The sequence below is a fragment of the Accipiter gentilis genome, chromosome 1 (genome assembly GCF_929443795.1).
Source record: "Accipiter gentilis chromosome 1, bAccGen1.1, whole genome shotgun sequence".
NCBI classification, from domain to species: Eukaryota; Metazoa; Chordata; class Aves; order Accipitriformes; family Accipitridae; genus Astur; species Astur gentilis.
In genome coordinates this window covers 47,628,075-47,644,777 of record NC_064880.1, presented here as the reverse complement: position 1 = coordinate 47,644,777, position 16,703 = coordinate 47,628,075, and the positions used below count along the sequence as shown (strand labels likewise).

Below are 16,703 nucleotides of genomic sequence, written 5' to 3'. Positions count from 1 at the left end.
TCTCCCTCCCAGCCCGGCTGCCCTCCGCGGCAGCGGAGCCACCCCGTCCCCCGGGAGCCCTTACCCTCAAGCCCGCCGCGGGAGGGGACGCCCCGGCGGGGTCCTCCCGCGCTCGCGGCTGGCCGAAGCGCCTCACGGGCGCGGCTGAGGAGACTCCCGCTGGGCCGGTTACCTCACGGCGGTGCCAAGCTGAGGCGTGGGTTGCTCCCAGCGGCTCTCCGGCTCCGTCAGCCCGAGAGGGTAAACGAAGTGCTTTACCGGCTGGGACGCCGTGCGCCGGGGTACCGGGGCGTGACTGGTGTCGCGGCTTGGTCACCATGAGGCCGGTTGTGCCGGGTACCGGCAGACATGAGAGTAATACTCCCCTTTTCAGTCAGCCGGGAGCTGAGGTGTCCCCCAGGCCCGGCGTTCCCGGTCCAGCCTAAAACAAAGCGGGCTGCGCCTCACCTCTCTCGCCTGTGCAACCCTGCAGCCGTGTCCCGGGGGACGGCGTCCAAGTCCTTCTGGCATTCAGCAAACCAGTTCCCTTCAAAACTCTCTCAACTCAGCCTGAGCCCGGCTATACCTCTTTTATCTTTTCTTCCCTCTCTTTTACCCTTTCTCCCCCCTTAGCACAGTCTGCTACTTAAAAAAAATAAATAAAAAAATATCCTTGAAGTCTGCTGTTTAAGGCTGCCAGCAAGGAGATGAAAAACTACTCATAAGTAATGGGGAGTGTGTAGGTGAGGAGACTGAATGCAAAGTTAAAATGATGTAGAAATAGATAAGGTACTGAAAGCATAAATGGAGGTAAACAGAAGAAAGAAACACGCTTTGCGTTGTTCTGGGAGAACTGTCTTGTGATTAGTGCTTAAAATGCTACCGTTTAGTTCAACTGTGTATGTTTTCACAGGTCACTACTGCTCTTTGAATTAAACTTCTCCAAGCAGAATGCCCTCGGGGGGGTTGGAGTTGCCTCGGCAACGTGGTGTAAACTCAACAGCCTCGTGTAGCAGGAGCTGCCTGGAGGATTTGCCTGCGGGAGAGCCTGCCTCAGTAATAAGTACTACGTGCTCCACAGTCAGAAAAACATGCCGAAAATAAAATCAAAGTATATGTAATTACTGTTTGAATTCCTTGCTGTCCAGCAAAGGAAGACAGCAGCGAGCTAAAAATGCTCTTTAACTTCTCCTTGGGTTGCTGTGCTTCTTTCACACTTTGCTACTGAAGCACCAGGTAAGATGTTGTTTATGCCTTTCTATAGAACCTTTTCAGTTATTATTTTGAAGGGGGTTTTGTGTATCCAAAAAAAAAAAAAAAAAAAAATTTGGAGAAGTTCACCATCTAATATGACTCTTAACAGACTATATAATGGGATAAACATTTTAATGGATTATCTGGTGTTTAGCATAAGAATGAGAAATCAAGAATGCTGACTTCTATAGCTACTTTTGCACGGTTCATTGGATGACCTTGGTCATCAGCTATAGGTCATTCAAAGGTAGCTATTGGTCATTCAGTTTTCCTCTATCTGTTTCCTCTTCTGTAAACGACAGTACTGTCTGATGTCTGGCTGTTACATAGTTATAAATTAAAGCACATTCCTCAGTAAAAAGTGTTATATAAAATTGTTATAAAAATTAATTTCATGTACGATAAATGTATGTGTCTCTTGAGAAGGCTACTGCATGCTTCCAAGTAATTATATTTTTTGCTGATAGAATCAGTAACAAAAACCTAATTATTTTCCTGACTAGCAATATTGAGTGACAAAATGCTGCCGAGTCCAACAAAAGCCACATAGGCACTTCATTTCCACTCAACTCTGTAGTGACTTTGAAATGGAACAATTCCTTAGGGACAGACAGCTAAGTTGATTGTTACTTTCCATCTGTTGCATGCATCTTACTGTTGGTAGTACTTTGAGATTAGGTGGTTTTTCCCTGTACATGAGTAGTACTACTGAGAGCCCTGAGCTCAGCTGCAAAGGAAAAAAATAGGTATTTATGAATAAATTAAGAAAAAACATTGCCAGGGTTAAATTAAGAAAAAACTTTGTGAGAGTAGTACCCAAGATTGCTGTTAGGAATAACTTGTAATAAAATTTATAATGAATGTTGAAAATGTTATGTACTACTAGGTGTGGAAGATGTATAAACCAGAGTATTTTATTCAGCTGAGTGATGAAAAGACAAGCAACGGAGTAAAAATATGCATGTGAGTAAAAGAGCAGAGAGAAAATAAAGTTTTATAAAGAAGCCATCAACATAAGAGCCACTAGGTGCCCTATTTTTCATAGTTCTACCTATCTATGGATTTAATGAACATAAACATAATTTTCTAAAAACCAGACCTTTCTTTTAGCCTACCATACGAATTAAGTTCTAAACCCGCTTAATTTGGTAGTATGTATGTGGTGGTTATGCAATATTTTTGTGTGAGGGGAGAATGTATCGCAGCAAATTAAAGGCAAGAGAATGGAAACATTTTTGTGAAAGAATTGTTTTAAATAAACATAACATATATTTCTTACACAGTTAAATAGGAGAACCCACTGCCACATTATATCAATTATGTCAGTACAACACAACATTTCACATAAGCCAGAAAGGAGTAAGACATTCATGCTGTGTAAAAAGTTAGAGCCCATTCAATAATATTAATGGGAACATACCTATGTAAAAGATATAAATTGTCATATTACATACTTCTTGATTAGCTAGTAGGAAAAAAAGTCTTATAGGCATATTATTACATAATTTTCCACTATGGACTTCATAATATTCCTCTCTAACACCCAGAGTTACCCAATGTAAGAATTTGACACTGCTATTCATGTATGTTTAAATGTATATTCATATTCATTCAGGTACATTCATACACATAAGATATCTCTCTTAGTTATTTTACGTACAATATCTTATGTATTTCATGGTTTATTTTTTAAAACCATTACGTTATTTATTAAATAATAAAGACACTGGGAAACATTTTAATACAGATATTAACCAATATTCATGATTCCCCAATCCATCAAACTATTAATTGAGATTAATTTCATTTTAAGAATTAGTTGCTTAGAATTTCAAATCTTCAAATCCTTTGACTTCACCCTCTCATGTTTCTTCTTTAAGAGTCTGCAATTTGTGATTGTTCTGTGTTGTTTACGCTACTATCACCTTGTGATATTGTTAATCTTTGAGTTTAATCATAGAAAAGAGGTTTGATATTTTCATAATCGTGAAACAGCTCACAGTACACTTACCATATTCAGGAATAGTGTCAACTGTAAACAGGATCAATATTGCCCACACACAGCTATATTAACCAGGAGGCTGACAGCTAGCTCCTTTCCTACAGCTGTTGCTGATTAGTTGTGGGAAAGGTTCATTACAATCTTCTAATTAAGGGTAAACCCTAATAAAAGCATCTTTGTCTGAAAAAAACAATGTTTGGGGACAGCTTGTTCCCACTGTGGGAATTTAGTAATGCCTTAGAGATGATACAGCATAGGGGGTAAGAGTCATATGGAACAGCCTTAAAACCTAAAATCACAATGGTGGCATTTTCAATTAAAAATCTGGGAAGGGGGTTAATCTATTTTGATCTTTTCAGTGTTTTTCAGCAACTGTCAGCTTTTTTCTTTTACCAAAAATTACCCATTTCTTCAGAAAGAAATGCCATTTAGATCAGCTACAGTTAAGAATACAGATACAGATACAGTAGAGAGAAAGTTTTAAATGAACAGTATAATTAATTCAAAATACATACTGTGTTTTATTTCTGGAAACAATCTCAAAAATAAATATGACCCACTGAATTAATATACTGAAAACTTTACACATTTAGATAATTAGCATGTTTTCTTTCTATGTTAAAAAATATTTATAGAGCTTAGATAGCTTTCTAAGATGATCCAAGCATCCATGCTAGGTGTGAGAAAAGAATCTAGATGTTCTGCTTCACAAGTATATGCTTTACGATCTAAACTGTTGAGAAATCTTGGTCCCACTGAAGTCAGCACTAACCCCAAGCATTTTCTTTTCTGCAGGAACTGTAGTATTCCACTACAGTTGCAACTAAACTACTTTCATACAACCTGCTTTGTAGACTATGACTTTGACTGTCAGTTTGGACAAGCACCTAGCTGTCTACTGTTACTTCTGCATACAATTGTTAACATAAGGTGTAGAAAATAAATGTACAAAGAGAGAAAATACTTGCTGTTTTAATTTCCTGAGATCACCTTTTTCAAATGTTTATTGTTTGACTTTGCTATTGTGGGCTTGTAGATATCTCCTCAAAAATCCTATTAAGTTAAACTGAAAATACAAGGCACAAGTACTCACAATCAACATTATTGTTACTTCTGTTTCTATCTGAATTTAGAAATACTGTAAAAGCGTAACTTTGAATATTCAAGCAATTATTTATGGATGAGTTAATCTCTATATGGAAGGGTTCAAGGTTTGAAAACTGATAGCTAAATATATTGATGCATTATTTGGGAATCCTGAAGGAATTCTCTTTTAAGCCTCTCACGTAGGTGTAGAAAGCTCATATATCTTCATAGAAGGCCAGCAGTTAATCGTGCCAGACTACAGATGGTACATGGATAGCTCTGTAACTCATTTCCTTGAGCTATTGTTACATCTCTCAACAACCAGGAGTTAAAATATCAAATGTTTGTAATACTAATTTTATGTAAGTTTTAAGGTGTTTTGGTTTTATAAATGTAGTACAATTTTAATAATATATTTTTCTAAACATACAGAGGTACTAAGATACACACAGAAAGGTACACTCATAGTTAGGATACTGTTTCTGACAATGCAATAGTTTTCAGTGAGAAACAGAAGTTTACTACTAATAAGTAAGCAGGCTAGCTCTGTCTCTGCTGGTGACTCTTGGTTATATCAAGTTCAGTCAGATGCCTGGCACAGGTAACAGAAATTCAATGGCAACAAAAGAGTCAGCAACATAATGGCCAGTTATTTTTTATAATGTGTTCAATTTTTAAACACCTCAAAACTTTACCTTTGTAAATTTTCAGAGATAATACATTGCCATTCATGTATTTATGAATTTATACTAGGTCTGGGATAAAGTTTGAAATTTATCCCTTGTTGATCTCAGAGTGATTTTTGTTAATGTTTTCAGTCAAATCAGCCTGGACACACTGGCTTTGTAGAGGAAAATGCCCAGCTAAATTTTGAACATATGTTTAAATTTAGACTGTATTATGGGACAATTACTTCTCAAGATGCTTAAAAGTTATTAACAAAGTAAATTACATACTTCTCTGAAATTTGTAGAAAGATTCCAGTTGAATTCATGTTTCCTTGGAATAAGCTATCAAAGAGATTTTTTGAGGCTCCAGTGTACAAGCTATTCTGTGCTCAGAAAGTTTTGGATGTCAAACCTTTTTTGCTGAGAGATAGTTTTGACCAAGTAGAGAAAGATACACACTTAATTCAGATTTGGTTTCTCAGTAATATGTTAAAAATTCAATTATCTCCCAAATGTAAAATGTTGACTTTGTAGTCCAACAGTGAGGATGATATCAGCAAAATAATACTGACAGCTTTCATGTCTTATCCAAAATAGCATATGTTGAGTTTTTTAGCAATAAAAACTGTGTCTGGACTCTTTGGTTCTGTGTATTCACAGGACAGGGCATTGGATGTTAAATTATAACATTTTAAATAATTTCTAGTACTTTTAAAATGTTGCTTTTGTCTTACTTATGGCTCTGAAGTAATGAAATATGAAGTACTACTTTGTACATGTGAATTGGAAATCAATTGACAAAACATTTTTTCACATTTCTGGACCTTAATATATCTAAGGACAGTATGTCTGACAACCAACAAAATAAGAGGAGAAGCAAAGAACGTAGTCTAACCAAAATTTATACATATAAAGTGTAATGTGGGATCTGAAGAAGAAAAAGAACAATGTTAACTTGAAATCTGGCTACTTGGCAAAACCAAGCAACCACAAAAAAATCTGAGATCAAACTCAAATTTAGATTTATGCATTCACATTTCCAAAAATTATAACAGGAAGTTGGTATAGGTATGTTAGTCAAATGAAACATGCTCTTTTTTTCTGATAGTTACTTCCTGTATTTCTTTATAATAATATTTTAGTGTCCAAAAATAACTGCATTTGCATTGTATTGCTGGTCAGTGAATTATACTGCTTTTATGCAAATACAAATGTATTGTTGCACATTGTGGAAGTGTTGTTGCTCTTCAGAATGCAGATAAGATAATGAAAGAAATGCATCAGTCATACAAAGCTCTAGGAAAAAGCAGGTAAGTAATATTAATATATAATTTGCCGTCGGGTATGCAAAAATGGAGAAAAAGCAGGTAGTAGTCTGTGAGTAAGGAAAGATTTGCTTAGTGCCAGACTTTATATACAGCTATATATGTTGTGTAGTGTTTCTGTCTTCCCAATGTCAATTATCAGCCATTGCTGGAGGCAGGATATTGCACTAGATGAACAAATTATTTGGTACAATATGCAAAAACCATATGGTATATGGTTTTACAACAGCATTTGGCCTACTAAAACCAGACAATTGTCTTGCATACAGCTTTAAGATTATTTTAGACTATGTTTTTGTACCTCTTTTCAGTCACAGTTTTTATCTTTTTCTGTATTTGGATTTTTCATTCTGCAGAAACGAGGTGGCAGAAATCTGAGGCTTGTCCACACAGCCTCTATTCTTTCAGGCAGACCATAGCATATTTTATAAATAACAAAAGCACATCTGGTCTTCAGAATTCTTCTGACACCCTTTTTCTGATGATTCATAAAAAATACATACTGGAAGCAATCAGTTTTTGTCAAGAAGGGGAAGGTGGGCAATATGTTTTTCCATTCCTACTGTTGCTTGGTTTACATTGTTTGTCATTCATTCTCACTTGTAGTCAATCTCTGGCATTGCAATCAGATGCTTCCAGGGAGAGCCACAACTTCCCAGATGGGGGAAGAAAGAAAACATACTTTGGTACTCTTGGATCTTACAAACTTCTTGTTCACGTTATTCTTCAGTCATATGATTATTTGAACTGAGTAGGCTCCTTCCACTTATTTTCACACTGTATCTTGGTTTTTTGTTTTTGCCTTTTAGCCAAATAGCACCAACATCCAGACTGTGGCCAGATCAACAAGTGGCATGGTTTCCAAGGAAAAATCAGTTAGCCTTACAGATGAAACATCACACTTCACGTAAAGTAGTCTTCAGCCATGTGATCTTCTTCTTTAATTATATGTGTGTGTGTGTATTTGCAGGATGAAGGAGATAAAGAGAAACAATGACAGACTTCACCATTCCTGTTACTCTGTATAATGAAACTGAGCCCACAAAATGTAAAGTGTAATTCTCTGTAGCTGGAGTGGGGCCATGATGGCATCTCTTTCACTTTTTCCTCATACTGGCAATATTAATTAGCCACATTTTGCAGTTAGCAAACATCTAAAATTGAGGAGAAATATTTGCTTAAATTATTAGAGTCAAAGTATTTTTAAATTATCATATTTTATAGTTTTCTGTAGAAATTTGAATTGTAAAGTTAAGTATCACATTTAAATTTCAACTTACAACTTTCTTCTGTCTAGCAGATTTATAGCACAGTCCTGCAACCACACATCAGACAGATTCTTTGTCCCCAGAACCCTACAGTTTGAAATTAATTTATAAATGAAAATTGTAGTCTGTTTAAGAATATAAATGTAACATTTCATCTGTTTTGATTTTTAAGGGTTAAATACAATAATGCTAAAAACATGGAACGAGATCTGAGGTAAGATGGTATTATAAAACTGAACACCGTTAAAAGTATTATATGCTTTCAAAACCTTAAAAATAGAAATACAGAAGAAGTGTAGGTAGTTTTCTCTGCTTAGTCTTCAGGTTTTTGGATGAACATTACGTATTTTTACATACATTTTTAATATATATACATGTGTCAGCAAATCTTCAGATGTATATCAACAATTTGTCAGTAATGTTACATCAGGGATTTTGGGGAGTAAAGGGCTGGAAGTTCAAAAAGGTATAAAACCTTTTAAAATAGAAGTATGTAAGTTAATTTAAAGTATGTGCATCCTATATGTTAAATGTATTAGATATCTAGTTTTGTCAAATTTAAAAAAACCAAACAATTTTCTTGTATTGAGTGGTAATTTAAAATTGAAGCCGAATTGAAGAACTGTCTGGATATTAGATGATGGCTGAAATTTGTTGTGTTAGCAAATAAAAAACAAGGTTTTAGGATTAAACATATCTGACACGGAATTTTGTGATAAGTGTAGATAGGATTCCTGACAAAACTTTTGTACCTACAAAGAAACTAGTAATTTTACATGTATCAGTGCTTTATACCACATGAGCCTTAAAAGTTACAAAAGATCAAATATACTGTATTTAGAAAAAAGAGAATTTGGTCTTCATGGATATTAAGTAATCGCCCTTTGTACAAAGGACTTGACTCATTGAATCAGCTGTATACTTAAGTGAACCCACTACCGAATACAACAGTATTCACAGGAAAAAAAGTAAAGAAAACTATAGGAGTAATAGCAGAGTTCTGACAGAAGATCATAAAAAGGGCTATGGAAAAAACATTTCAAATGGAGGGAAATGTTTAAGAAAAATAATTTAGCTGACCCCAGTGTGATTTAATACAGCTTTATTTCATGTCTTAGGCTCTGATGATTTCTAGAGACATATCATTTGGAATAAACTAAGCATTCGTATTAATGCCATGCAGACTAGACAAGGCCTTCAGAACTGTAAATTTCAAACCAGCATGCATTGCTTTTCCTGGCACATTCAAACCTCAGTTTGCCCTTGGAATGCAAACAAAAATTTCCTGCAGATTGCAAACTGATGTTGAATATAGACATGCAAATGAGTACTTGGAGCATATGACTGTGTGATTATTTCTGTTGCATTCATTTGCATAAAAATATACAGTACATTCATGCCTATTTTTTTTCCATTTCCTATAAAATAAAGAACAGAAATATTATTTTCAGAAAGTTATTCTCACTGTTCATCTGAATAGTCACAACAAAGTACTCAAATTCTCAGATCTCTACTCTTTCAAAGATAAATGGTACCTTTCAACTAATGGGATGGGAAGAGAGGGAAGAAGGGAGTAAAATAAAATACACCCCCCAGACAACAGACTTCTGTGTTAGCTACCATATAAAAATGGCCTTTGGGTAGCTATCCATTTAACTTCCCTGAAAGTGAAGGGCAGAGTGTGCTATCTTTTGATGTACTTAAAACTCTGTGAGCTGAATCTGTGGCTGTATAACACAGTTTATGGAATTTTGTAAGACTGCACCAAAGATATGGAAAATCTAGATTTATAGTTTAGATTTATAATAATGTCTTTTAAAACCTATAAATAATTTGTAAGAATAGTTTTCTCCATGGATAAAATAGCATTCTGTTATAATAGTCTATCTTTTGCTTTTTAAAAACTGCTTACGTTGGATCTAATTCCATTGGGAATATAATTATTGGTGTGAGCACATTTTAGAGGGTTACATAAAAAGAGTTTAAATATCAGCATGAGTGGCACTCTCATTCAGTGAGAGCACACAGCAAGAAAGAAACTTTGGCATATGTAGCCACTGACCAGCCTTCGAATTCCTGTAGCAAACATGCTATGTGGCACAAGACATAGTTAATAACTGACAAGATGATTTCTATGTGTGTACAAAGCTTATTATTTTTAAATCATGGAGAATGACTTGTGCCTTATAGCAAAGGATCCCACTTTCTGTAATATGAAGTACTTAGAAATCATAGAATCATAGAATCATTTAGGTTGGAAAAGACCTTTAAGGTCACAGAGTCCAACCATCAACCCAACACCACCATGCCCCCTAAACCATGTCCTGAAGTGCCATGTCTACGCATTTTTTTGAACACCTCCAGGGATGGTGACACCACCACTTCCCTGGGCAGCCTGTTCCAATACCTGGAAAGCCTTTCAGTAAAGACATTTTTTCTAATATCCAATCTAAATCTCCCCTGGCGCAACTCATCCTAAATAATTCTGGATGTGAGAAAATTCATGTATGGATGTGAGAAAATTCATGTATTTCCTCAGAGTTTTGATATTATACTTCATATTAGGTTAAATATGGGAATATATAAAAGAATAGTCCTTTTCTGATTTTTTTTTCCTTAGTCTACTTGGTTCTTAGTGATTAGATTTTACCTGTATCTATTGGGTAGCACATTATTAATGGTTTTTATGGAAATTACAGTTTTGTTTGCCACCAGTGACATTTCACCCTGTAAGAACAATTCATCTTGCTTCTCTAGAGGATAATATTGTCAATGAAAGCACCAACATAAGAAATATTTTGAATATTATGAACTCTATTCCTCAGCGTATAAAACCAGTTACTAAGCTTTATCAGTATCAGTTAGACAATCTATTAAAAAGGCACACTGAAAAGTCATCAGACCTGATTGTGGCTACTATTTCTGATAGGTTCATTGCAGTGAAAAACCTGTACTATTTCAGCATGAGTAACTATTGTAAGTATCCTAGCAGTAAGAAAGAAGAAATTCAAAGCAATTTAAAATGCAGGGAAGCTGATGTAGCTACCGATACTGAAATGAATGACCAGATGAAGTACCAGTTTTCAGTGGCTTGTAAGAATGTAGATCTTACGACCCAAGCCAGTTTCTATGATGATAGTCATCCCTACTTGAGCTCAAGTAATGCTCTGATAAACTGCGGAATATTTACAGCTCAGACAACACTTAACAATGTCACGCAACAGAGATGCCTCGAGAGCTGGCAATAAGGAAAGAAGAACAGATAATTGCTGTAGAACTGGTCTAGAAGAAGGAAATGCTACAGAGATGATACTGGATTATAGACCATATGAAGATGCTGAGAGTGCAAACTTTGTACTTGACAATCATTATGTAGATTCTTCCTGTAAAAATGAAGTGATAGAAGCCTGCCGTGCTTTATAAGATAATTCTGTAGCTGCAGTAATTCCCAGAGTAGAAGTGCATGATCCTTCTGAAAAACAGACAGTAAATAATGTTTGTTTCTGAATTTGAAATGGAAAAAGAAGCAATGTCAGAAGCAACTTCAGAAGACCACAGTGAGCTTGTAACTGTTGTTCATGTTACATTCTCTGAACAAGAACCGGCTAGGGAACCACACATTGCTGAACAACCTGCCACAAAAAAAGTGTCATTTGTAGCCTGCCTCCTGATGTTAGTCAGAGCTTCAACATTCTTGCTTGTAAAGAAAATGACAAAAATAAAGATGGGTAGAAATAAATATTAATGAAAATCTAAAATTAGTAGCAAGATAAAGATATCTGAAGACTTAATTTTTTCTGATGAGATTTCCACAAAATGTAATGCCGAGAGTCAGATTTTTCTGTCTTTGGAACTGTCACATGTGGAATCAGAGACTTCTCTGAAGTATCAAAAAAACCCCCAACCCTCCAGGAGACAAAGATCATTTTGCTCAGAGTGCTCAGAAACTTAAAAAGCAAAGTTTCTCTTGTAGTTGCAAAAATTCAGTTATCTTAAAGCTGTTACTCTACTTTCTCTAGCACATGCACAGTCTGCTTCAGATTTTGTAGATCTGAAATACAGTGACATGTTCAAGAAAATAAGTGCAAATGACAAAGGCCCAGGCATTTATGAAATGTTTGGAACTCCTGTCTATTCCCACATGTGCGAGCTTGATCAACATGAGAACAGATTTTATAGAAATGTTTGTTCTGCTCCATCTGGGAGATACACTACTAGCACCTGCAGACCTACCTGCATTATAGGGAGACAGAGCAGCCAAGTAAGAAATACTCAAAAGAGAACGTATTGTAAGCCAAAGATGACCATACCTGGCACTAAACAAAAGCACAAAGGTTTAATTACAAAGGACACAAGTACTGAGTTGAGTGACAGCAACACATAGCAAGATAATGTAATAAGTTCTGATTCAGATTTTCAAATAAACACTTCAAGGAGCTTGACGTTCTTTCCTGAAGACACAGATCATCAATCAGCTTAGCTTTTTAAAAGAGCTTTCACAATCAACTAAGCAAAATATTTTTTTTTCAAATTCAAATTTATCAACTATTAAAGAGTTTTCTTTGAAGCAGTCTTTAGACAGTCAGTATATATCCAACCATCAGAGAGCTGCTACCTGTAGCCAGAATCTTCTGCAGTTCAGTGATGAAGACTATAGAGCATGTGTTGCTTTAAGTAGCAGTCTACTAACAACAGACCAGAACATTTGCGTACCCCAGTGCAGGGTGGATATGGATGGCTGCAAAGGCCTGGAGTCAGACCAGGCCTCCTTCAAGTCTACAAATAAAGGTGAAGCATTGCCCTTTTCAGATAGACTGGAGTGTCAATCCCCTACAAAAAAAAAAAAAATTCACAGTTGGGCATCCATGCTTCAAAACAGTGTTTTGGCAAATGAATTGACTCAGCCTTTAGTGATTCAGACAAAAAAAAATGTTAACAGCCCTTTTCCAGACAAGTCAGAACATTTTGTCCTAGGCAGATAATAAGGATGTGACTGATGAGTTGCTTTGTTGTCTGGCCGAAGAATTGCTAACGCTTGAAGAAAAAGACATCAACTCTTCAGGAACAAAAAATACAAGTTTTAAAATGCAAAATACACATACTAAAGAAGAAGAAAATATGATGAATGGAGATGGAGCAATAGTAAATAGTGCTCTAGAGAAGGTAAAAGTAATTTCTTGTAACTTGCTAGTTCCTTTGAGTCATGCTTCAACACAAGTTTGGATGAAAGATAGGAAATATGTGCTCATTAATGATCAAGTCTCTTTTCCTTGGGCCAGCTGCCCACTGATTCTTCCAGTGCTCAGTTGAGGATACCCATGTTAGAGGCTGCATGTAAGGACACAGGCCAGATAGTATGAAGGCATGACAAGAATAGTTCTCAAGGCTTATATGATGGGTGAAGATAAATTGAGAAATTGTAGTGAATAAAAAGGAGAAGCTATTTTAACTGAATAGTATGTATAAAAAGGTGCTGGGGCAAGGCAAAAAGCTCTTGAGATCTTGACACCTAAGGAATATGAAAAGACACTACAAATGATTCTTTTATATCCAAAAGGGCAATTTCTTTGAATCTCTGAGTGCAACCAGATACTTTTCTAGGTATGCACTACAAGTACTGGCTTATCAGACAGATTTAAGGCTGTTTAATTAATGTTTAATCAAAACTTCAACTCAGAAGTCTTAGATTCTGGTCCCCAAGTCAGTTAAGAACCTTTACTTACTAAGGTGCTTATCTACTAGTACTGCTTCTCCTTGACCCTGTTAGCTTTTTGTCTATTTAAATTACAAATTTATAAGGAAATTTCTTTCACCACATGTTGATGCACTTCCTTATGCTTCTGCAGGTACAGGTGCCAATTATACCTCCATTCTCACTTCTCCTAGGGAGACCCATGGCTGGATGGAGTAATTATTACCATCTTTCTAAAGCAGTCTTTTCTTCCTGTGAAGTCATGTCCAAATTGTTTTCATCAGACTTGGGTTGCATATGTTACCTAGAGTAAGGCGATAGTCCTATTCACCCCTCAGCTTAGCAAACTGTACCTACATGACAAAAAAAAAAAGTAATAAGCAGATGTCTATGCTGCTCTTTTAAGTGTTCCTTCTGTCTATCTTCCTGTCAATGGAAAAAGATGTCATGCTACAATCTTCTGGTTATGCACTGTTGTGATATCTACTTGAAAATATTTACGTTGTTTTACTTAGTATAGCAATTGTATCGATGAACTGGCCAATAAGTACATACATACATATATATATATATATATAAATCTATCGAGAAGAGTCATGCCAGGTAAAAAATACTCCTTATAAAAAATGTAAGGATAATATGAAGCCTTTATTTTCCTCCCTGCTTTCTCCCCACACTGACCATCACCTTTTAAGCAGAGTTACAGTAGAGCCTTTTTGGCATCAAATGAAGAAAATGAACTGCTAAACTTTGAGGAATCTACTGAATTACCAGGAAGCAGCTCAGCTAACAAAGATCCCATCATGTGGACAAGAGGTGAAGTCCTTGGAAAGGGAGCCTATGGCACAGTAAGTTAATATCTGTATAAGTTAAGGGATGTGCTGGTCGTCTTTGAGCTACATCTTAGCTTATAACTAGCTGTTGTCCTATTCAACAAATAACTTAAATATTTTGGATTATACAGTGAGACATGAAACATGACAAACACAAAGATACTGTTTTAAATAAGTAAATACTCAGTTTTATTTCATGTTTCACTTTTTAATAAATGCTAGTTGCATTGTAGGTATACTGTGGTCTGACGGGCCAGGGGCAATCAATAGCTGTAAAACAGGTTGTTTTGGCTATGTCAGATCAACTCACTACAGAAAAGGAGTATCAAAAGTTTCATGAGGAAGTTGATCTTTTGAAGACATTGAAGCACATCAGTATTGTAACTTATTTAGGAACTTGTCTAGAAGACATCACTTTAAGCATTTTCATGGAGTTTGTTCCTGGTGGCTCAATTTCTAGTATTATTAATTGTTTTCGTCCTTTGCCGGAAATTGTCCTTTGTAAATATACAAAACAAATTCTACAAGGGGTTGCATATTTAAATGACAATTGTGTGGGACATAGGGATATCAAAGGCAATAATGTAATGCTCATGCCAAATGATACAGTAAAGCTAACTGACTTTGGCTGTGCCAGGCGTTTAGCTTGGGTAAGCCTCTGTGGCACACAGAGCGAGATGCTGAATTCTGTGCATGCGACTCCATACTGGATGGCACCAGAAGTTATAAATGAATCTGGATACGGAAGAAAATCAGACACCTGGAGTGTTGACTGCACCCTATTTGAGATGGCAACAGGAAAACTGCTGCTGGCTTCCATGGATAGGATAGCAGCCATGTTCTATATTGGGGGCCCACGGAGGATGGATGCCTTCCCTACCTGATTGATTCTCCAGCACTGCAGTGGATTTTGTGCATGCATGCTTAACCAGGTATGTAGATTTTTAATTGAAAATTAAAGGAAAACGCAGATAGTTTGTATCGTAGAGATTGTTGATGGGAGCTTAGGTTACCTCATCTATGGGACATATGACTGTATTGTAAATGCATAGGTTTTTCAACATTTCAGGAAAGCCTTTAAACAGTAGTATACATAAAAGAGCTTTACTCTCTATAATGGTATAAAACGCCCTCACAAATTCTCTTTTTGTACACTTATACTCATCATTTACTTTCCCTGTAATTTTCATGCAGAAACACGGCACTATTGAGTTTTAGACAAAATGTTTGATAAATTTCTTTGATGTGTGCCTTGCTGTTCCAATATCACACTGGCTGAGTCTGGCCTATGTCAGGCAAGTTGTTTTGAGGACAGTATTCTAAATGAAAGAGCTTTCATTTAATTCTTATCTTCTGCAGTAGAAAAATCTATTATCACTGCCAGTCCAGGAAATACATACTTATTTGAAACATAAAGTTCTCTCTATAAAAAAAACAACCACAAACCACTAGCATTCATCCATTATAAGAATTATTTTTGTGGTGTTTGTTTTGTTTTAAATATCAGCTTTGTCCTGGATTTTTAAATGACTATCAATTCAAGAGCTAAGTTCCTGACCTCTATGGGTAGTCTTTATAAAATTAATAGCAGCCTTCTACATATCTCAAAAGACCAGATTTGAGCACTAGAGAGAGGCATGTTATTTAGTGGGTATGGCAGTCATCTTGGAGGCAGGAAACCTTATTTTCTAATCCCTGGATTAGAATTGTTATGGTGTGGTTACGATTCCTGTGGGCTATATAACAACAACCAGAAAAATTATGGACTTTATATAGTGACATCATATATACTTTGATTCAGAGAGAACAGTGTTTAAAAGGTAGAAGGAATTGTTAAGTAGAAGGAAACATACAGATATAAAGCATTTGCCTTTTCAAATAAAGTATTTAACTTTACAAAAGTCAGGATGCACCTGTGGTTTCAATGTTCTAGTCTATGGTCTCACCATGTCCTAAATATAAATGCCTCCCTCATCCCATTTTCCCCATTAGTTTATTACTTAAGAAATCAGTGTCCTTTACTCCTTCCCCTATTTTTTTTCTCCAAAAGGAGGGTTGAAAAAGCCCAAAGCCCTTGGCTCTAGCAAGGCAATATTGTAATTACCGTACTGTAATTCTATATGGGCTCCTTAACGTGCATGACTTTGATTGGAGACGACAGAACAGCCTGACTGACACAGGATCAAACAAATAATTGTCACCCTCCTTAAATATATTTTTTGTGTACCTGAAACAGCCACATTAGCAGAATAACTCAAAGTTTTGCAAGGAATTTAGAGGGACAAAGAATGATTTCTGTAATAATAAAATATTTCAGTTTTATAATTCATAAATTCCATCAGTCTTTCCCATAAATCCTGCCTTCCTTTCTACTAGCTTTATAAAAAAAAACCTAAAAATGAGTAATGACTGGAGAAATGAGGAAAAAAAAAAAAAGGCTAAGTTTGCATTTAGATTTTACAAACAATTATATCACAGGCATGCATATTCATTTTATGTACTGATTTTTCAAGCCCTCAATGCAGAGATCAACACCAATGCCCTTCCGTTCTGCAGTTGCCGGACCATCCCTTTGTGAAAGGAAGACAGTGAATTT

General features: G+C 36.0%; 1 protein-coding gene across 1 annotated transcript; it reads left to right on the top strand.

Moving 5' to 3' along the window:
• Positions 1 to 1,045: 1,045 nt before the first annotated feature.
• MAP3K19 (mitogen-activated protein kinase kinase kinase 19) lies at positions 1,046 to 16,699 on the top strand (the record flags this gene model as incomplete). Its single annotated transcript, XM_049799109.1, is given in 20 exon segments — positions 1,046 to 1,092; positions 1,176 to 1,215; positions 2,156 to 2,177; positions 2,180 to 2,246; positions 5,804 to 5,872; positions 6,213 to 6,299; positions 7,124 to 7,226; positions 10,282 to 10,785; positions 10,787 to 11,082; positions 11,084 to 11,226; positions 11,229 to 11,295; positions 11,297 to 11,495; positions 11,497 to 11,578; positions 11,581 to 12,050; positions 12,052 to 12,524; positions 12,526 to 12,745; positions 13,970 to 14,122; positions 14,341 to 14,955; positions 14,957 to 15,039; positions 16,633 to 16,699. Coding segments are annotated over 20 exon segments (3,807 nt in total), but the record flags the coding sequence as incomplete, so codon positions are not given.
• Positions 16,700 to 16,703: the final 4 nt, after the last annotated feature.